At 34.7% G+C, this 22,936-nt stretch overlaps 1 protein-coding gene across 1 annotated transcript in view; it reads right to left on the reverse strand.

Moving 5' to 3' along the window:
• Positions 1–22,936, reverse strand: part of vezt (vezatin, adherens junctions transmembrane protein) — a 47,310-nt gene that overhangs the window by 8,364 nt on the left and 16,010 nt on the right. The window contains exons 4-11 of the mRNA XM_056455511.1: positions 21,896–22,074; positions 19,548–19,829; positions 16,537–16,674; positions 13,532–13,679; positions 11,627–11,955; positions 9,782–9,975; positions 6,422–6,519; positions 3,422–3,626 (exon numbers count right to left, since the gene is read on the reverse strand). Coding sequence (XP_056311486.1) covers positions 3,422–3,626; positions 6,422–6,519; positions 9,782–9,975; positions 11,627–11,955; positions 13,532–13,679; positions 16,537–16,674; positions 19,548–19,829; positions 21,896–22,074 — 1,573 coding nt within the window. The remainder of the gene's footprint in view (positions 1–3,421; positions 3,627–6,421; positions 6,520–9,781; positions 9,976–11,626; positions 11,956–13,531; positions 13,680–16,536; positions 16,675–19,547; positions 19,830–21,895; positions 22,075–22,936) is intronic.

Genomic DNA, 22,936 nt, shown 5'->3' on the forward strand with positions numbered 1-22,936 from the left:
CAGTAAGAGGCGAAAACTTTTTCACACCACTGTGTATATATGCAAAAACAAGTGTATGATGGTTTAAAATGCTTAAATATTTTTTTATTATTTGACATATTATAAAAAAGATGGCGCCGTGGATGGCCGCTTCGGTGTGGGGCTCTCCAGTGTTTGCACTGTTTTTGTTAGTCTGTCCTGTTTTATGTTTATCAAATACGATCAGTTACACCAGGGACGAGCTGCTGAACATTCGGCAGTGCACACCAACTAATCAAGAACTGGATTTTGATTTTTGTGGCGTTTTGCGGAACATTGTGGTCGGCGGAGCAGCCGCATTGTGGAAACGCTACAAGACGCGCAAGCGTGGGAAGCGAGCCGGCGCGCTCGTCAGGCTAAGACAGCGCGGCTTCAGAACGGCGCTGCCCAGCATTCACCTGGCGAATCTCCGCTCTCTTCCTAACAAAATGGACGAACTACTTCTGCTCACATGCAAAAACAAGAACTTTAACAACTCTGCTGTCCTGTGTTTCACGGAAACCTGGCTAAATGAAGCCATTCCGGACAGCGCATTAAACCTACCGGACTTTCAGCTGTACAGAGCAGATCGCGATACGGAGTCAACGGGCAAAACGCGCGGTGGTGGGACATGCTTTTACATCAACAGAAGGTGGTGTACGGATGTAACTGTGTTAAAGAAGATGTGCTGTCCTGATGTGGAAGTGCTTTTCATTAACTGTAAGCCGTTTTATTCACCAAGAGAGTTTTCCTCGTTCATTCTCGTCTGTGTTTACATTCCACCGCAAGCACACGTGAGTACTGCGCTGCAACAGCTGGCTGATCTGATCACAGAGACAGAACAACAACACCCGGACTCTGTTTTTATCATTCTTGGGGACTTTAATCAGGCAAAACTCACACATGAGCTGCCTAAATTCAAACAGCACATTACATGCCCCACCAGAGACAATAACATTTTAGACCATTGCTACAACACAATAAAGGATGCATATCGCTCCGTCGCCAGAGCAGCTCTAGGACTCTCCGATCACTGCCTGGTTCATCTTATACCAACTTACAGGCAAAAACTTAAAACTACTAAGCCAGTATTAAGGACTGTCAAGAGATGGACCAACGACACAGAGCAGGTCTTACAAGCCTGTTTTGAATGCACTGACTGGAATGTTTTTGAAGCTGCAGCCACAGATCTGGACGAGCTCACAGAGACTGTAACATCATACATCAGTTTCTGTGAGGAGTTATGCATCCCTACCAGGACCTACTTGTCATTTAACAATGATAAACCATGGTTCACACCAAAACTCAGACAGCTTCGTCAGGCCAAAGAGGATGCTTACAGGAGTGGTGACAGGATCCTGTACAATCAGGCCAGGAACACATTGACAAAGGAGATTGGTGTGGCTAAGAAAAGCTATGCCAAAAAGCTGCAAAACCAGTTTTCAGCTAACGACCCTGCATCAGTGTGGAGAGGCTTAAAGGATTTCACTAATTACAAGACACCGTCCCCCAGTATCGACAGCAATAAACATATTGCAAACGAGCTGAATATGTTCTACTGTAGGTTTGACACCTATGACCAGACACCTCACACCCGCCCGGATCATCTCCCTACACAGCCATCAACACCACATCAACACAGCCTGGACCATCTCCCTACACAGCCATCAACACCACACCAACACAGCCCGGACCATCGCCCTACACGGCCATCAACACCTCCAGCCATCTTCCTCTCCCCCCCTGCTCTTCAGATCAGTGAGGATCATGTGCGTCAGATCTTCAGTAAACAGAAGAGAAGGAAAGCACCAGGGCCAGATGGTGTCTCACCAGCCTGTCTGAGAACCTGCGCTGACCAGCTGGCTCCCATTTTCTCACATATCTTCAATAGATCACTGGAACAGCGCAAAGTTCCATCCTGCTTTAAGCGCTCCACCATCATCCCAATCCCGAAGAAGCCAAAGATCACAGGACTCAATTACTACAGACCTGTGGCCTTAACATCTGTGGCCATGAAGTCATTCGAAAGACTGGTGCTAGCATATCTGAAGGACATCACTGGACCCCTGATGGACCCCCTGCAGTTCGCCTATAGAGCAAACCGGTCTGTGGATGATGCAGTCAACATGGGACTGCATTATACCCTACAACATCTGGACAAACCAGGGAACTACGCAAGGATTCTGTTTGTGGACTTCAGTTCTGCCTTTAACACCATCGTCCCATCACTGCTTGAGTACAAACTGGCCCAGCTCTCTGTTCCTAGCTCTGTCTGTCAATGGATCACCAGCTTTCTGACAGATAGACAACAGCTAGTCAGAATGGGCAAAATCACATCCGACAGCCGCACCATCAGCACTGGTGCCCCCCAGGGATGTGTTCTTTCTCCACTGCTCTTCTCCCTGTACACCAACGACTGCACTGCAAAAGACCCCTCCATCAAACTCATTAAGTTTGCAGACGACACTACTGTTATCGGCCTCATCCAGAACGGTGACGAGTCTGCATACAGACAGGAGGTGGAGCGGCTGGCGTTATGGTGCAGATACAACAACCTGGAGCTGAACACGCTCAAAACAGTGGAGATGATAGTGGACTTCAGGAGAAACCCCCCTGCACTCCCCCCACTCACCATCATGAACAGCACTGTGGCTGCAGTAGAGTCACTCAGGTTCCTGGGCACCACCATCTCTCAGGATCTGAAGTGGGACATTCATATAGACTCTATTGTGAAGAAAGCCCAGCAGAGACTGTACTTCCTTCGTCAGCTGAGGAAGTTCAACCTGCCACAGGAGCTACTCGTACAGTTCTACTCAGCTGTCGTCCAATCCATCCTCTACACTTCAATCACCGTCTGGTTCGGCTTTAATGTTTATCTTCTTTTATTATTATTAGTTTATTTTTTCAGATTTATTTTGTGTTGTCACTTGTCACTTTATGTACACTGGAAGCTTCTGTAGCCAAAACAAATTCCTTGTGTGTGTGAAGCACACTTGGCAATAAAACTGATTCTGATTCTGATATTACAGGTAAAGGTTTTTACAGAGGGAACCACTTCATCATCACTCCATAATTCAGAAAATACTGCACATATCATAATAAAAAAATATACATAATAAGCAATTTATGTATGGATGTATCCCTCTAAAAACCTCCTGTTTCATGCATATAAGACCTGCGGAAGTGGAGATTTATGGCTCAGTACAAGAGAATTGTTCTTTTTATTTCCGAACAAACAGCCTTAAAACATGTTCACATTTTTAAATATAGAGACACAAATTTATAAAGCGCCACAAAAAAAAACACCTAATTTTGGATGTTTTTCCCCATTAGACTGGACAAAGGCCATTAGGCCAACAATGTTTCACCTTATATAATGAGGTAGTATGACAGAGGGCAGTGTGTGTTTTTGTGTGTGTCGTACCCTGATCACTGAACAGCAAAAGTTTGCGTTTGTCTCTCTCTCCATCTGACGTTCGTATCCCCAGGACGGACTTGAGCTCCAGTAAAACACGCCTGGACTCTTCGCGTTCTCGACGCTGGCGCTCCAGTTCACATGGAGAAAACATGTCAGATCCTCCTCTCCACTCCGTATCAGAGTCTGAGTCCGACACATACGCCTCCAACTCCTGGACAACAGAAAAGCTGAATTTTTAATAAAATCAATGCTTATAAACACAAAATCCAGTGTTTATGAACATCTCTAAATATCCGCTTATAACAACATTGAATTCTTGGCAGATTGTTTTGATTAATTCCACTATTTACATCTGTGAAATGAAGAAAAATGTGCTGATGGCAACAATAACAAGCAATTTACTTTAAAAACATTAACAACTCAACTAGATCTGGACCAAAATAGGAGTTATGCTTGTTTGTTGTAGCATAGTTTAAAAGGCACCTAGATTTAATATACTGTAAGTGTTTTGCGTCTCCAGAATGTGTCTGTAAAGTTTCAGCTCAAAACACCCATCAGATTGTTTATTATACCTTTTATTAGTCCTATTTATACATTGTTGTACTGGGTGGTGGTTTTGGTGTACTGCTCTTTTAGGGCTAGTCCTCCCCGCCCACCGTTTCTACGTGCCTTTCTGCGTGCCTTGATCTCCTCCCTCGGCTGCGTCAGACAACAGACAGACATAAACGAAGCTGATCTCACTTAGCGTTTTGAGAAATACTACAGTAAGAACTTTACCAAAGAGTACTTGTTGTGCAGTTGCATCGATGAGTCACACAAAGTTCACGTGCGCGCACACACACACCGCAGCAGACACACACACAGACAGACAGACAGACAGACAGAGCGCCCGTTTAGCTTCGCACTCCTACGTAAAGTTGCGGTCGATCTGAAAACCGCTCCAATTGGTCCACCGTTTTTATGTTGCTAAATTGAAAAAAAAGGACTGGGTGTGTTTATATCACCCCAATATGACGGTCTATACACCATACATGCACATATGTCTGTCCAAATAGCTTGAAAAGTAGATTTTTCACCATAGGTGCCCTTTAACATTTCTGTGGGTCAATGTGAAATAATGCTTTAATTAGTATCAAATAAATAAATAAAACATGTAAAAAATTAGAGAATCGTTCCTATCAATTTTAGCCTTGAAAATTGTATTTTTTCATTTTCCCTCTACTTCTTTACATGATATAACTATATAACTACAGAAGACTTGAGCTTTAAATAAATTATCCTAATGGACCCTTTTCACAAGCCAGTTCTGATGTGTTTAACAGTCATCAGAATCTTAAATCCATTAAAGTTTTTAATATTTAGATTTTAAAAAAAAACGTATAAACATTTATATGCATTTATGAATGCATTATATCATCTTCACCTCATCATCTTTTTCTTTTATTATTTGAGCAAATAAGATTGTAAAAAAAAAAATTGTACTTTCCCATTCACTACGCTCTTAGTTTTCCCAACTATGACACCTTCTGCAACTGAGAAACTCGAAAATGTGAAAAAGGCCTATGGTCAAACCTGATTCAATTCATTATGCTTAGCTAATCTAAAAGTAACCCTACCAGAACAAGAAATCAGCCGAATTAGTTCAAAAATGGTCAACTGTTTGCCTTTTTACGAGGAGCTTCTTTCAAAAAATGTGGAGAGTTCCTTTAAAGGTTTGAAATAGGGTTGCACGATATTGGAAAAATCTTATTTTTCTGCGATTAATATTGCGATATGAATACAGTTTCACAAGAGAGTTTCAGTAGCACTATTTGAAGGTTTTCTGGGAAGTCTAACATATTTAGGTGCAGAAATTGATCACAATGAAATAAAAAGATCATTGACTCATTACTAGTCCAAATACCTAAAAATGTTTAGGTCAAGTAAAAATATTAGTTTGTTTTCAACTCAAAATGAAGAGTTTTTCCTTAGAGCGAGCAAAATTATCCACCAGTGGAGTAAGTGAAATAATCTTGTTTTCGCTTTTGAAATGTAGATATTTGGACTAGAAACAAGACAAAAAATTCTAATTCAAAGTGCTTTGCATAAATCATATAAATTCTGTATAAATACAGAAATTAAATACAATTCTTTAGCTCCTGGTCAATTATGTTTCAATTTAGTTACAATTATAGACTCAACATTGCATATCTTGTTATGTGATTATTGTTGATGTGCACATTGCGATATCGATGCTGAAACGTTATATTGTGCAGCCCTAATTTGAAACAAGTAAACGGTGAATAACTGATGACAGAATTTTCTTTTTTTGGGTGAACTGTCCGTTTAATTTAAAAGTATTGATTTAAACAACTCTTTAACATTCAGGGGTGTAAAAGTACGTAAAAGTAAATTTTTTTATTCAATTGGAATGTATCTAAGTATTCATTATGTAAGTTTTCTTTATTTAAGATGTTTTAATGATTTTCATCATGAATCAATATATAAATATTACATTTGTTTCATTTTTATTTTTCAAAAATATCTAAAATTTTATATAAATAAATTATTATATTATTTATATTAAATTGTATAAATAAATAATGTTGCCTTATCATATAAAGCCTAAAATAATTATTACTTCATAATATGCACCGACCTTGGCACAATCAAGGTTTTGGTTTCAAGGATCCTCTTTATGATATAGCTTCATTTGAATATTTCTGCATGCTTCTCACAGCAATTTAAAATGTTTAAATATTAATATTCAGTATAGTGAAATAAATGAACACAAGAGTGGCTCAAATTATTAAAATCACTAGAAATATGAATGTCATGTCTAATGTATTTTTGAATACATTTACAAATGTGCATATTGAAGGTGAATCATATAATAGACTCCTCCAAGCATGAGCAATGATGATTATGATAATAATATTATTATTATTATTATTATTAATAATAATAATAATAATAATAGCAACACTTCCAACAATGCTTAAATGCACACATACAGTGAGTCAGTACCTGTTCCTCTGGGATGGGGTCTCTGTCCTGTATGTGTGTAATGGGGGCAGAAGGAGATGGATCTGGGATGGCTGTTTCCTCTGGCTGATCTGAGCCCTCTGTGGAAAACACACACACATATATACACACACTCTTTTTAACAGAGAGAAATAACGGAGGCCTAATACGTTTTTTGCATTTACAAAAACGTCTAAACCTACGACAACCTTAAACCCAACCATCACAGTTATTAACATCTATACCTACGACAACCCTAAACCCAATCATCATAGTTATTAACGTCTACACCTTTCCCAAGCCTAAACATCACAGTTATTACCATCTACACCTACGACAACCTTAAACCCAACCATCACAGTTATTAACGTCTACACCTACCACAAACCTAAACCCAACCATTACAGTTATTAACATCTGTACCTACCCCAACCATCACCGTTATTAATGTCTATATCTACCACAACCCTAAACCCAACCATTACAGTTATTAACGTACAGCTGTGAGTTGCAGAGGCTTTCAAATTGACACTCTCACCATTGTACTGTTATTTGCAACCACAGGGGGCGTTGCCGAATAGGCTAACTGTCATGACAAAATAGACAAAGTAGTCAGTGAGTGGAGTTGCTAAATAAATTAATATGATAATAAATCAAATGAACAGGTTGGCCTGGTTTCCCCCACAAGTCCGATCACACGTGGTACAGGTGAATTAGGTATGCTAAAAATTGTCCGTAGTGTATGAGTGTATGTGTGAATGAGAGTGTACGGACATTTCCCAGTGATGGGTTGCAGCTGGAAGGGCATCCGCTGCGTAAAACAGATGCTGGATAAGTTGGTGGTTCATTCCGCTGTGGTGACCCCAGATTAATAAATGGACTAAGTAGAAAAAAAAAATCAATGAATGAACGAATAGGTTATGGATAAATTTGGAGAAAACTCATGAAAACATTTGCCTAAAGTTATGCCCCTGTCTTGCAGTCTGCAAACAGGAACAAACAGGAGCGAGGATGTCTGGTTATCAAGTCTTACAATGTAAGCTGCTCAGCTAATGTTTATGTTTGTAATATTTATATTATTTGCCAATTAAAAACCACGTTATGTGGAGTTTTCTAACTCTAAGTCTGCATCACATTCGGTGTCACATTATTTTTTTTTGATGTGCATGCTGGAATTCATTCCGTAAATGTGTTTCCATTGTAAGTTATGCATTTTTTTATTTATCGGATAAAAAATTTTGATCCTACTTAGTTTGTGCATACATTTTTTATGAGCTTTTTCAAAACGTATACACATCTTTCCATTTCCATAATTGTTTGTCTGGAAGAGATCTTAATAAACTCCACACCATTCCAGAAATTCCATGACTCGAAGAAACCAACATGATCTCATGGCAATCTGTAACTTTTTGATTTACTGGTTAATCTGTATGAAGTCAATCTCACATGAGTATGAGTACAATCTCATTCGAACAATTTGCTTATCCCTTAATGATGGTTGGGTTTAGGGGCGAGGTTGGGTGCCATGCCTCCTTTTTAAAATTGTACATTTTCGTACGACTGAACTCATATGAATTTGTACGAATTAGCCACTAAATTGACATAACGTCAAATACTTACATTTCCTTGAGAGATCACAAAACCAGGAACCAAGTGGGAACCCTGGTTCAAACATTCATAAATTGTTCTATAATAAAGAACTCCACTGTACTCTGTCCTTCCTCAATCCAGAGTATGTTCATCACGTGACCATTTACGTCACACTAACATTGACTTCATCTACTTGTTCTCTGTGGCCTAATTGTATAAAGGACATCATCAACCCCATCCGTCTCCCGCTGTCCTCTTTTTCCCCCTACTTCCCTAAAACTCCTAAAATAAATGGAGGCAAGGAAATCAGTCGAATAAGGAAGTCTAAAAATAACCCAAGACACACGCTGTCTTACACAAAGGCTGACGCATCTATTATATGGCGAGGACGTCATTTATAAAGCTTGTTTACTCATTTATGATCATATTTATACACTGCTGGGATGTCTGGAAATAACTGATCGTGATTGGTTAATCTCAGTTCTTACTGGTCAATTTTGCAGTGCAATAAATTTCTGTTTTGATTTCATTACTGACCATTTAGGGTCACAAGGATTTGTGACATTGGCAAGAACATACAAACTACAATGAAAGAAATGAAAAAAAAAATGTACAGACAAATTGTTTAAACTTTTCTTTGTCCAAAAGTATTTTTTCTATTTGTGAATGGGCACAGTCAATAATTTACACAATCATGAAAAAAATACATAATTAATGATTAACTGTATTGATTGAGCACTTTACAGTTATTATTCAGTCATCATCACACCTAAAATAAATTTTCATTTACTTATAATAATTTAAAACATATTAAAATAGGCCTGTTTGATTTACTTTGAATATAATATAATATAATATAATATAATATAATACAATATATTATAATATAATATAATATAATATAATATAATATAATTTTAAAGGGGTCCCATATAATTATAAAATATCATAATAAATAAATAAAAAAATCAATAAAATAAATTTTAAATAAATTAAAATAAAATAAAATGAAAATTCTTTATTTGGGTAACAAAATGTAGTTAATTTATATTTATTTTTATTTTATAATTAAAACAACTTTATGATTTACTTGAATTAAATGAACATTAATATAATATAATATAATATAATATAATATAATATAATATAATATAATATAATATAATATAATATAATTGTAAAGGGGCCCCATACAATTATAAAATAAATCATAATAAATCAAATAAAAAATAAAAATAAATAAAAATAAAATAAAATAAATTCTTTATTTGGGTAGGAAAATGAAGTTAATTTATATTTCATTTTTATTTTATAATTAAAACAACTCTATGATTTACTTGAATTAAATAAACGTTAATATAATATAATATAATATAATATAATATAATATAATATAATATAATATAATATAATATAATATAATATAATATAATATAATATAATATAATATAATATTATATTATATAATATAATATAATATACAGATGGCAAAATTCTACTGAAATTGAAACGTTACTTTTTTAAAGTTTTTTTTTTTTTTATTAAAAGGGCCCTGTATGATTTAATGTTATTTTTAATTTAATGAACTTTAATATAACATAATTTAAAGTTTCAATGTACTATCATTTAAAATTTGAAATAAAATCAAATAAAATATATTTTCATAGATTTCATGTAAAGTACTTAACATCATAACAACACTCTTAAACCAGTGACTCACTGAAAACCCCCTTAGCAGGTGATGTGTGAGTGTATGAGGGTGTGACCTCTGACCTGGGCAGCTGGAGACTCGGCGCAGCATTTGCTCCACCTGCGTGATGGTGTCGTCCCAACAGCAGCTGCTGGCCTGCATGTGTGGCTGGAGCAACTGCAGACGCTCCTTCAGCTCCTGATAACCTGCACACGTCACCTCGTCTGACTCCCGAGCCACCATCAGCTTCTCCAGATCATCCTCCAGAATGATCACCCTGTTGGAAACATTCAATCAACTATACTGACAAGTCCATCAGCTTCTTCAATTTAACCCCCCTATAAACACATTTTTAAGGGTATGCTTTAAGAAAATTATTTAAATTTGGTTTCATTATTAAGATTTGTTTGAAAGGTTTTGTATTCAATTAGAAAGTGAATGGAGCTTTTTTTTGTGAACTATATGAAACTCTTATTTTTTAGAAAATTATTTTTAGCAAATTTTCAGCAATTTTATCACAATTAATAAAAATGTTTTGGTCACACTTTACAATAAGGTTCATTAGTTAATGTTAATTAATGCATTTACTAACATGAACAGACAATGAACAATACATTTACCACAGTATTTGTTCATGTTAGTTAACGTTAGTTAATGAAAATACAGTTGTTTATTGTTAGTTCATGGTAACTCACGGTGCATTAACCAATGTTAACAAGCATGGACTTGGATGTTAATTATGCATTAGTAAATGTTTAATTATGATTAATAAATGCCGTACAAGTGTTGTTCATGATTATTCCATGTTAGTAAATGCATTAACTAATGAACCTTATTGTAAAGTCTTACCAATGTTTTTTATATATAGTAATATGAGAAGATCTAAACAGAAAATGTAAATGCTACACTGTAAAAAAAAAGCTGGGTTGCACACAATTCCTTCATGTTGTCCCAACACAAATCTATTAGGTGAACTTAATAGTTTTCACAACTTTAAGTGGACTGAACATAAAACAGTTAAGTTGTCCCCTCAAAAAAACTCACTTTAAGTATTTTGAACAAGCAGCAAATGTAATTTTTAAGTGTACTATGTCAGATCTTTTTTTTTAAAGGAAGTTTTTAACAAGAAAAAATAAATAAATAATGAAACAATAAAATTAAAATAAACAAAATGTATTCAGTATAATAATTAATAGCGAGGATTACTTTTTTAAACTACAAATGGACAAATACTTGCAACATTGGGAGAAATTGATTGTACTTATGCCTTTACACAGTGTAAACTGATCTTTATATGTATTTTTTTAATGTGACCTGTCAGGAAATGTGACCAGTCAACTGTTCATTTAAGTTTTGATGTGTTATTGTATTTTTTTTCTTCCTTAAAAAAGAAATAAATAAAAATAAAGTAAAAAAAAAACATGTATTCGGTATAATAATTAATGGTCTACTGAAAACAATAATCGGAAAAGTACTATTTTAAAAACCTTTTGTTAAATAATATTACTAACTAACTAACTGATGATACAATTAAAAAACAAAATGTGTTCTGTATGAAAATGAGTAAATAAATTGCCACATAGTTGAACTACTAAATAAAATTATAATTTCAGTAGTTTTTTGTTGCATTAAAAATAATAAAATAGTATTAAGTATGAAAATGAAGTTAAGTTCATTAACTGTCAGTTTGTAGTAGTTTTCTGCAAATTTTTCAATATAAAAAAACACTAATTTCAGCAATTCTGTCACACATCTAAAATGACTATTTAATAAACAAAAAAGTACATTTTATTAAATTCCACTGTCAGATTTTGTAATATTTTTGTAAAATTTTTAATATTAAAACACTCATTCATTTAAGCAATTCTGTCTCACATCTAAAATGACTATTAATTAAATAAAATATTAATAAAAAAACGAGCACATACTCGTTGAGCAGTGTTTTGAGGTGGAGCTGTAGGCTGCGGACAGACGTGTGCAGTGAATTGAGCTCTCTGCACTTCTGCTGAGCTCGTCTATGTCGCCCTGATGCCATCGGCTGGTGCTGCGTCTCAAAGTAGCGATGGAAATCATAGCTGCGCTGCAGATCAGCCAGACAGGAGGACAGAGAGCGGTGCAGAGAGTCGGTGATGAGCGGGACGCTGCTGTAGGAGACGGGACATGGCCTGGAGTCCTGCTCCTCTCGGCCCGGAGACAACAGTAGAGCCAATCGGCGGAAAAACTCAGAGCTCTGACCAACCCACAGCTGAAACAACATCTGAAAAACACAAATAAACACATTGACGTCATTTAGAACATCACTGCAGAGCAATATACTAAAGTTTACAATACTGACACAATGATTATAAGTATTGTGTAGTGTACATAAATGTCTCATTAATTTGTCCATTAGATTTACCAAAGATTGTGTGGAAAAGGATATGGATACAGAAGTGTGATAGCCAGACGAGTTGCTATGAGTATTTCAGAAACTGCTGATCTACTGGAATTTTCACGAGTTCACTGCACTCAAATGGCCTACACAGTCACCAGACATCAATCCAATAGAGCACCTTTGGGATGTGGTGGAACGGGAGATTCGCATTATGGATCTGAAGCCGCCAAATCTGCAGTAACTGCGTGATGCTATCATGTCAATATGAACCAAAAACTCTGAGAAATATTTCCAGTACCTTGCTGAATCTATGCCACGAAGGTTTAAGGCATTTTTGAAGGCAAAAGGAGGTCCAACACGGTACTAGTAGGGTGTACCGAATAAAGTGGCCAGTGAGTGTACAGTATATTAAGTTAAACTTGCATACCTTAAAACAATTTAGTAGAAACACAATTCGGTTATTAAAACAAGTTACAGTAACACAAAAAATTTGTTGTCATGACTTTTTTCCATAAAATTTTGTTTGTTTGTTTGTTTAAACTTTATTGTCCGTTCTGCTTGGCACAGAAGGGAAATTTGTCTTTAACACTGGTAACATGCGTGCAACCATACAACAATCAAATAATAGCAACACTCATCAAGACAACCACATACATTACAAAATTTAAAACACATTAGCCCCATACATATTACTGCAGATCATTCTTAACAACCGCACCATTCACATTAAATACAACAGTAATTGAGATAAATGTCTTTTTATAAGCATTTCTTTGAGCTCTAGGAATTTTAAGCCTGTGTCCTGATGGTAACATTTCAAAAGTTGAGTGACGGGGATGTGCATTATCTTTAAAAATTGCAATCGCTGTTTTTTCCATAAAGGAGTCAAATAAAATCTGCAGTGAATGTGAATGTTGCTAGTAACGAGTTATCTTATTTGCCTGATTGATAATTTGCGATAATTTCTTCTTCTGTTTAAGTGCTGTGTTAACAAACCAATATTATATTTTTAGTGCAAATCTATACCTTATAAAATGCTTTTCTTTAGTAAAACAATTATGACTTTATTATGTAAAAAAATAAATAATTTTATTCAAAAGATTTTTATTTTTTATATTTTATATTTAAATGTTTCCTTAAATAAATAGATTAAATAAATACATATTTCAAATAATAAGAAAAATATATGTATCAATACATTCATAAATATCCTGATATCTTTTCAAGCTACGAAAAAAATTCTAGATAACCCCACAGAAATAATTTAAAAAACATTTATGTGCGTCTTTAAAATATATATTTCTAATAAGAAAAATGTATATGCATGTATATACATACATGTATATATAAATAAAATCAAAATTCTAAACCAATTCAAAAGTACATTCATAAATACCCTCATAGCTTTACAAGCTATGAAAAACTAATACCCTAATATCCAATGTGAGAGTGCGCGTACCTTAAGTGCAGGTAGACTGTAATCATTGGTCAGTTCTTGTGCCTGTTCATCAGAAAGATGCTCGACCCCCAGACCGAGCCCCAGCTCTCTGATCGGCACCGTAGACACATAGTTGGTGACGTTATCAATCTCCGAATTCAGCGGGAATGTAAAACACAGTTAAGGACTTGAACACTAACAATTTAAACGACTTGAAGGAGACATATCATGAAAATCTGGCCTGTTTCCTTTTTAAGTGCTCTAATTGGGTCACTGGCTACATTGTTTTTAATTATTTTTTGATGGTAATGTCCTGAAGAATGTTGGTAAAGTGTTATATAATTGGGCATCATATATTTTACACTGGACTGTTTCACCAATGAGGGTCAGTTTAACACTACTTTTGAAGGATGAGTCAATTCTTCATGTCTAAAATAACTACGTAACTTGAATATTTCCAAATTTCCTTTTCTGATAGTGCTTGTTAAAGCATTAGTTCACCCAAATATGAAAATCAATGCTAATTGCTCACCCTCATGTCATTTGCCCTGAGACCTTCGTTCATCTTTGGAACCAAAATGAAGATATTTTAGATGAAATCCTGGAGCTCTCTCATCCACTATAGACAGCAAGTCTGGAGACATTTAAAAAAGAAACTAAAAACACTATCAAATCATTTCATGTTACTTTTGTGGATCAACTGTAATCAAAGGGAGCTCCAAGAACACTTTTGCGCAAAAACCTTTAAAAAAGACTTTTGTATGTTTTTGGTGCACAAAGGTGTTCTTGGAGCTTCCTAGGATTACTGTTGATGCACTGAAGTTTGAACATCTTATCTGCGTCTCAAATGGCACACTATACACGATGCACTCATGCACTTTGTACTTATGCACTCAACAGCATAGTATATGTAGGTAGTGCCATCCCAAATGGAACACTGAAGTTTTTTTTACTAAGCAGAAATTCAAATCGTTTCCCTGATGACATTTGACGGTTGCCAAATCAGTGAAATAAGTGACCAAACTACCAAATAATACCACATAGTAGAACCACATTCACCATTAGGAGGCGCTATAATAACTCTCGTGGGTGAATTTTGCTTTCACCATCCAAAATAAATAAAGTTCTCCAACATGTGCGCCTGATAGCTCCGCCCCCTCCGCTACGTGAGCAAACCTGCGGTTGTTGAGTGCATGAAGTGTCCATCAATATTCACTTCATTTTACCGGCTGAATGAGTGCATCATCCGGGTAATTAAAGTGCACTTTATTATTTTAAGAGTATTCAGTGTGAAAGCACTACTTACACTATTTATACAACAAAATAGCGTAGAATAGTGCATAAGTATGCGATTTGGGACGCAGCTCTTGTGACATTATATGGAGGATGAGGAAGCACTAAAATATTCTCATTTGTGCTCCGAAGATGAACGAAGGTCTCAGGGGATTAAAATTAAATAAGGGTGAGTAATTAATAACAGAATTTAAATTTTTTAGGTGAGCTAACCCTTTAAAATGCAGTAAAAGTAATGTGGTTAAAATGTTATTGTCTCTGGCTACATTCACAGAGAACAGAGCTAAAATGCTCAACATCAGTGCTATTTATAAATTTACATTCATTAAGTACTGTACACACTACCTGACAAAAGTCTTGTCGTCGATCCCAGTTGTACGAGCAACAAATAATAACTTCTAGTTGATTATTTGGAAAAGTGGCAGAAGGTAGATTTTTTTAGATGAATCATCTGTTGAACTGCAACCCAATCATAACAAATACTGCAGAAGACCTATTGGAACCCACACGGACCCAAGATTCTCGTAGAAATCAGTCATGTTTGGTGAAGGAAAAATCATAGTTTGGGGTTGCATTCAGTAGGGGGGTGTGCCAGAGATCTGCAGAGTGAATGGCAACATCAACAGCCTGAGGTATCAAGACATTTGTGCTGCCCATTACGTTACAAACCACAGGAGAGGGCAAATTGTTCAGCAGGATAACGCTCCTTCTCATACTTCAGCCTCCACTTCAAAGTTCCTGAAAGCAAAGAAGGTTAAGGTGCTCCAGGATTGTCCAGCCCAGTCACCAGGTTGAACATTATTGAGCATGTCTGGGGTAAGATGAAGGAGGAGGCATTTAAGATGAATCCAAAGATTCTTGATGAACTCTGGGAGTCCTGCAAGAACGCTTTCTTTGCCATTCAAGATGACTTTATTAATAAGTTATTTGAGTCATTGCAGAGATGTATGAATGCAGTCATCCAAGCTCATGGGAGTCAAACACAATATTAATTATTTTTCCACTGCACTATGACTTTATATTCTATACTGTACATTATTTCTGTTAAAAGTCAGACCTTACTGTCCTAATTAATTAATTAAAAATCAAGGCATGATCATATTTTACTTTGGTAATTTAAGTGTAATCTAGAGGCCTTTGCCATTCATATAAGCCACTTCTGATGCCAAATGATTAACTAAAAGTCGAGTTATTATTAGTTGTTCCTAAAACTTGGATAGGCAACAAGACTTTTGTCAGGTAGTGTAGTCTTCTACAGACTTTTCATGAACGAAAATAGAATTATACTAAATCTGTAATGTTTATTTGCAAATGCAGCACATCTTAACAGAGCAGTAACATGCTAGGCTTTTCTCAACAACAACTACATATATATATATCTACCAACCATTCCGAATCATCCTGGTCCAGTCTAGAAATTGTAATTTCTTACTCTCCAACTTTCTCAGATTGAGGTTTGACTGTTTTAATCTGCCACAAGTCATTTCTAAAGAGGTACTGCCCTCTTTTGGAAAAGAGCAGCTCATTTGCATTTAAAAAGACACACACACATACAAAAAAGTGTGCTCTCACCAACTCACAAATTTGATAAGCAATAACTGATCTGTTTGATATTTTGACATGACATTTCTGGAGACACTGGACATTTATGTTACTTCTTATGAGATTATGAGGCATAATGTGATCTTTACATCATAATGCAAAACAAAACGATGGCTTTCAGAAGAGGATATGATTTGAGCATGACGCATGTGGCCAGACGAGAGGCTCTGAACGCGCAGCGAAGACTCTGATAGGCCGCCTTCCGTAGACCAATCAGTTGCTGACTGCGAAGCTGCCCCGCCCTGTTAAAGGGACAGGCGCCACTCACCCTGTCGAGTAAACTTGACAAGTGAAACGTGATCCAACTGTGCAGACGTCCGAGAACCATTAGGGCAGACAAACACACAACATACAACACACATATATATGACCACTACACTGAAACTACGTAAAACACACACACAAAGTAATGAATATATACTGCCGATTAACAATTTGGGCTTAGTAAGACTTTGTTTTTGTTCTTTTATTCACTATGACACCAATTGTTTAGTACAAGCTAGTATAATTTAAAATGTATTTTTATTTTATTACATTAAAGCGTATTTTGACTTTGATAAATCAAGGACTAAGTCAAAGGAAACCCCTAAAAATGTATTTCTGTGATTCAAAGCTGGTTTTATTAGCATCATTACTTACATCATTACTACAGTCTTCATGATATCTTTAAAATCAGTGTATTAAGTTAATCTGATATAGAATAACAGTAGCATTGCTTCATATTTCTGTTTTTATTTGTTTTGTTTATGTGTGAATGTGTGTGTGTGTGTGTGTGTGTGTGTGCGTGTGTGTGTGTGTGTGTGCGTGTGTGTGTGTGTGTGTGTAAATAAAAAAAGTTTATTGTAATAAAAATAGTATCAATGTAAAAGTATTAAGCCTCGCTTTCGATGATCAATTTACAGAAGATCGTCTTTTACAATATTACCAAGTCCAAACTTTTAAACAATATTGTTATACTATAATCCTGTACATATAACACAGAGAGTATCCAGTGAAATATACATTACACTAAACATGCATACCAAAACTAAGAAAAGTGCACACAAAGACAAAGATATGTTTTAGAAACTAGTTAAATCATTTTAAATGATTAAAAAATAATATTGATAATTAAAATGACCAACTACAGTAAATATATATAACCCCCATATATTTACTAAATTAAAAAGTACCCATTTTTTACTTTTGGGGAGGTTGAGCTAAGAAAAGTAAATTATTCAGCCAACATAGCTGTCCAGCAGTTTAAATATAATACAAAATGTCAAATTACAATAAATAAATGTGCTGTGTAAATATGTGCAAAAAAAAAATTATGTTTATAAAAAAATAATAAATCATGCAAAACTAAATTTGCTTCTCCAAATCAATCAAGCAAACTATAAATTTGTGTGATATAAACAGGGTTCCCACGCGTTCACGAACAGCAGATTCAATGACTTTTTTAAGCACCATTATTTTAAATCAAGCACGCTTGTGAATCATACACCAGCTTATGTAGCGCAGCGAAAGTCCTTACTGTACCAAACATTAAAATTTACATTTAAATGTCAGTAATTAAAAAAAAATTTGACCATTTTCAAAAGTCATGATCAAACTACTTAAATAAAATTCAATACTAGTGGTACTCAAATGCAATTTCTGAAATATTGATCAAATATGCATTATATGTCAGTGTACAAGATTTAAATTTAGGATTTGTAATTAAAGAATTTCATTTTTATCATTCTATTTTTGACAATTAAGTACAATTGTTGAAATAAACAAATTTTATTTAAGAAACTATGTATGTTTTTGAGTACTTTCCAGGCCTTAAAACCATACATCTGAGATTTCAAGGTACTTCTAAGTGTTACAGTACGGTTCGGTTTGGTACACTTTTATGGCTGTTTCCACTGTCAAAAGGTACCAAAAAGCAAACCGTACCATACCACTTTTTTGGGCACCCTTTGGAAAGGGTACCTAAGCACAACAAAAGGGTAGCAAAGGGCGGAGCTAGACGCGCAGCTTAAGGCTATTGGTTTACAGAGAAGCATCACCAGTGCATTCACAAGCAGAAACAAAGAAACCAAAAAAAAAAAAAAAAAAAAACATTTTAAATACACAGCCGACATTACATCGTAATACTATATGTATTTAATAACAAGCCATAGTTGACCCGAACTCAGACAAACCTTGTCATTGTCTTGATTTACAGCCACAAAGCCAAGAAGAACAAAATCTGCCGTGTCTTGTTGTTTTACGAGATCGTCTAAAACTCAGAGCGGTTTCACTTTCTCCAGGGAGCTGATAATAATGTGTGTGTGACTATTGAAGTGCTTTTGACATCCGATCATTTCATAAACGGACAAACGCGAGAGTGAAGCGCGAAAAAACAAAGGAGAAGCCCCCCCCCCCCAAAAAAAAACGAAGGAGCAAATGATTCTTTCAGCAACCTAAAACATGAACAAACTGCAATGTTCAACTATTATCATCACCTTTTGAACTATTATGAACTCGGAATGAAGGAATTACTCTCTAACAGAGGTTACATGTGCTGGTGAAAATTAAAGATATATATGAGAGGTTTGCACTGACGGTGGGCTATATGTTGAGTGTTGTTTTTGATCCAAATAAGGATCAAATGTTTGGTGTGTGTAGTTTTTCTGTAATTGGTAACACATCGGAGACTGTAGGGGCTGTATGTGTTCATATATGTTGCAATTTTTTATTTATTTCATTTAATTGCAGACGTTACAGTAGGTTTTTCCGCACTGTCATTGATCTGCAGTTATAATCAAATCATGTTCATAGAAAAGTTTATACACAAGTATTTACGTGTATAAAGCATCTGTTTTGTGAGAAGAGCTTCTCATAGGATATGTAAATGACCCGTACAGCTTTACTTTGAGCGAGAATTCCTTGAGCAAGAATGACGTCGTACACCACGCCCACCTTTTGTACCCTTTAGGCAGTGGAAACGCACGCCTGATAAAGGTGAGCCATACCGTACCGCACTGTACCAGTCAGTGAAAACACGCTATAAAGTACTATCACGAAGCGTGGGAACCCAATTATACGTTTACTTTCTGCTTTCCATACATAGCATGTCATAAACAGGTCTAAAATAAAGTGTGACTAAAGAAGTGTGTGTGTTGACACTTACAGTGTGAATCCTCTTGAAATGACCTCTGTCTCCTGGATGAGGCGCAGTGATTTGCGAGACAGGCTGGTCAGGGATCTGCTGTTATTCACCAGATCCTCCAGCTGGACGGCCAGAGACTGAACACGACGCTGAATATCAGCTTTACGCCACAGACACAGACCACGACACACACTTAAAACACACAGCAGACACACACACACCCACAGAGATGGCTCGAGGTCAGAGGACGAAAAACACAAGCCGAGCAGGACAGACAGCAGCCCAACCAGAACAGACACGTCCCTGAAACAAACAAGCACATAATTTAACTTTATTATTTACATTTATTAATTCAGCAGATCTTATTTGAGTGACTTAAGTAACTTTACGTAACTGAAATTAACATTTGTGAAGCACCAAACTTGAGTAAAATCTGTGTACAGTTGTAAATGAAGCAAATATATAGTATTACTATTTTTAGCAAAGCATGAGAATGCAATATATAATATATAAAATGATTATCAAAATAAACACTTAATTGTAATGTAATTATAAAAAATTTGTAGCACATTAGTGTACTTTTTTAGTTTTGCAATCTTAATTACAGTTTAACAGTATTATAGCAATATCACTAATAATTTAACAGCAATTTTTTTTGGTTTTAATACCTTGTGTAAATAATGACAATATTATTATTATTATTATTATTATTATTATTATGATTATTATTATGATGATGAGGATTATTATTATTATTATTATTGTAATTATTATTATTATTATTATTTTTTTTTTATTATTATTATTATTATTATTATTAATATTATTATTATTAGAAGAATAGCATCATTGTGCCAAAATAAAAGCTTCATTGTTAAAACATGTGAAAGTAAAATAAATAAATATATATTTTTTTAATTGTTATATAAATTTAATAGTAAATAATAATTTAATAGCAAATTTGCTTGATTTTAATAATGGTTAAATAATAACAACAACAACAACAATAACAACAACAACAAATAAAAGCTTTGTGGTTAAATGTGAAAGCAAAATAAAAATAAATAAGTACTTGTTTTACAATTGTTAAATTAATTTAGTAAATATAGTAAATTTGCTTGATTTTAATAATGATTAAACACCAATAACAATAACAATAATAATAATAATACCATCTTTGTGCCAAAATAAATGCTTTGTTGTAGAAAATGTGAAAGCCAAATAAATAAATAAACAAATATTTGTTTAAGTAATTAGCATATGAATTAGGACTGTAATAATTTAATAGTTCATTTGCTTGATTTTAATAACGGTTAAATAATAATAATAATAATAATAATAATAATAATAATAATAATAATAATAATAATACCATCCTTGTAGCAAAATAAAAGCTTTGTTGTTAAACATGTGAAAACAAAGTAAAAAATAAATAAATAAAAATTTGTTTTGTAATTGTTATATAAATTATATCTCTAATTCTTAAATTTTTTTATTTTAATAACGGTTAAATAATAACAATAATAATAATAATAATAATAATAATAATAATAACCATGTGGCAAAATAAAAGCTTTGATGTAAAACATTAAAGCAAAGAAAAATCTAATAAGTAAGTATTTGTTTTGTAATTGTAAATACATTTTTTTTATTCTTATTAACAATAATAATAATAATAATATATTTTAATAATAATTTACAGGTCAGTATTGTGAGCAGCACGGTGGCACAGTGGGTGGCACAATCGCCTCACAGCAAGAAGGTCGCTGGTTCGAGCCCAGGCTGGGTCAGTTGGCATTTCTGTGTGGAGTTTACATGTTCTCCTAGTGCTGGCGTGGGTTTCCTCCGGGTGCTCCGGTTTCCCCAAGTCCAATGACATGTGTTATAGGTGAATTAGGTTAGCTAAATTGTCCGTAGTGTATGTGTGTAAATAGGTGTGTATGGATGATGGGTTGCAGTTGAAAGGGCATCCGCTGCGTAAAACATATGCTGGATAAGTTGGCGGTTCATTCCGTTGTGGCGACCCCAGATTAATAAAGGGACTAAGCCGAAAAGAAAATGAATGAATATACAATTATAAAATAATAAGAATTAGCACCCTGTAATAAATTATGATATTCTTCACAGTGCATCTGTAATATAAGATTTTTTCTGTTATTGGTTTTATTTGCATACATTCATCCAAATTGTTTGACTAGTTTTTTTAATTATTATAATCAATTCCTATATAATCTCAAAGCGAATTAAAAACATTTTGCTCCAAAAATTTTTTCAAATCATCATCCACTATAAGCTGCATGAATGCTACTTTCAGTCTTTGCTGGTAACATCAGGGTGTTTTTAATCAGCACTGGTGTGTGTTTTTGTACCATATAGAGAGTGTGGAGAGGCAGCGCGGCGCAGGCACAGCAGCACTGGGACAGACAGTATCAGCAGAGCCCAGTGAGAGAACACTGGGGTCCAGCAGCTCTATCAGTTCCACGTCCTCCTGCAGCAAGACGTCCTGAGACAACAGACATCGCAAAGAGGACTGGCGGAAAGCAGAATCCTGCCGGAGAACACACGCAGATCAACACAAACTCAGTCTAAATCGATGCATTTACTGACTGCCTCACAGAGCTATTGGGTTTCTGTACTGTAACGCATGAGAAGAGCTAAGTCTCTCAAATTTTGCTTTTATCGGATTGACATTAAATTAAAGTGATTAGGTCAAGCAGGAATCAATTACAACTGTACTTGAAACTTACTTAAGTACGTGAAGTAAATAAAAACACGGTTTTAAAATGTATTTTATATTAGAATAATTTTTAACATTAATTATTCATTTTAAATGTAAGTTTATGTTGTTTACAAATTAATACATTTACATTTAAAGTCACACAAATGGCAGGTCAGGCAATAAAAATTATTTTTGTTATGTAATTGCACAAATACATGTTGTTTCTTTCTAATAGCACTTTTTAATAGCCTTTGCTTAATATATTTAAGTAGTGTATGTGTGTGAATGAGTGTGTGTGAATGTTTCCCAGCGATGGGTTGCGGCTGGAAGGGTATCAGCTGCGTAAAACATATACAACTGGATAAGTTGGCGGTTCATTGCTCTGTGGCGACCCCAGATTAATAATGGGAATAAGCTGAAAAGAAAATGAATGAATGAATGAATGTATTTATACATGTGTAGCAAAATAGTGCATACAGCACTATCGATCTTCTTTTTTCTTTGCACAAAATAAGACAGATAAATGTTTATGTTCATTTTTAGAAAACACAAATGTTTTAACTTTATTACTTAATGTTTTACATTAAAAAAACATTCGTAACACACCAAATATTAGATTTACATTTAAATTTACACACCATAAAATAATCATACAACAAATTGCAATTTTATTTATTTTTCAAAGAAGTCA

This window comes from Danio aesculapii, chromosome 4, assembly GCF_903798145.1.
Source record: "Danio aesculapii chromosome 4, fDanAes4.1, whole genome shotgun sequence".
NCBI lineage: Eukaryota > Metazoa > Chordata > Actinopteri > Cypriniformes > Danionidae > Danio > Danio aesculapii.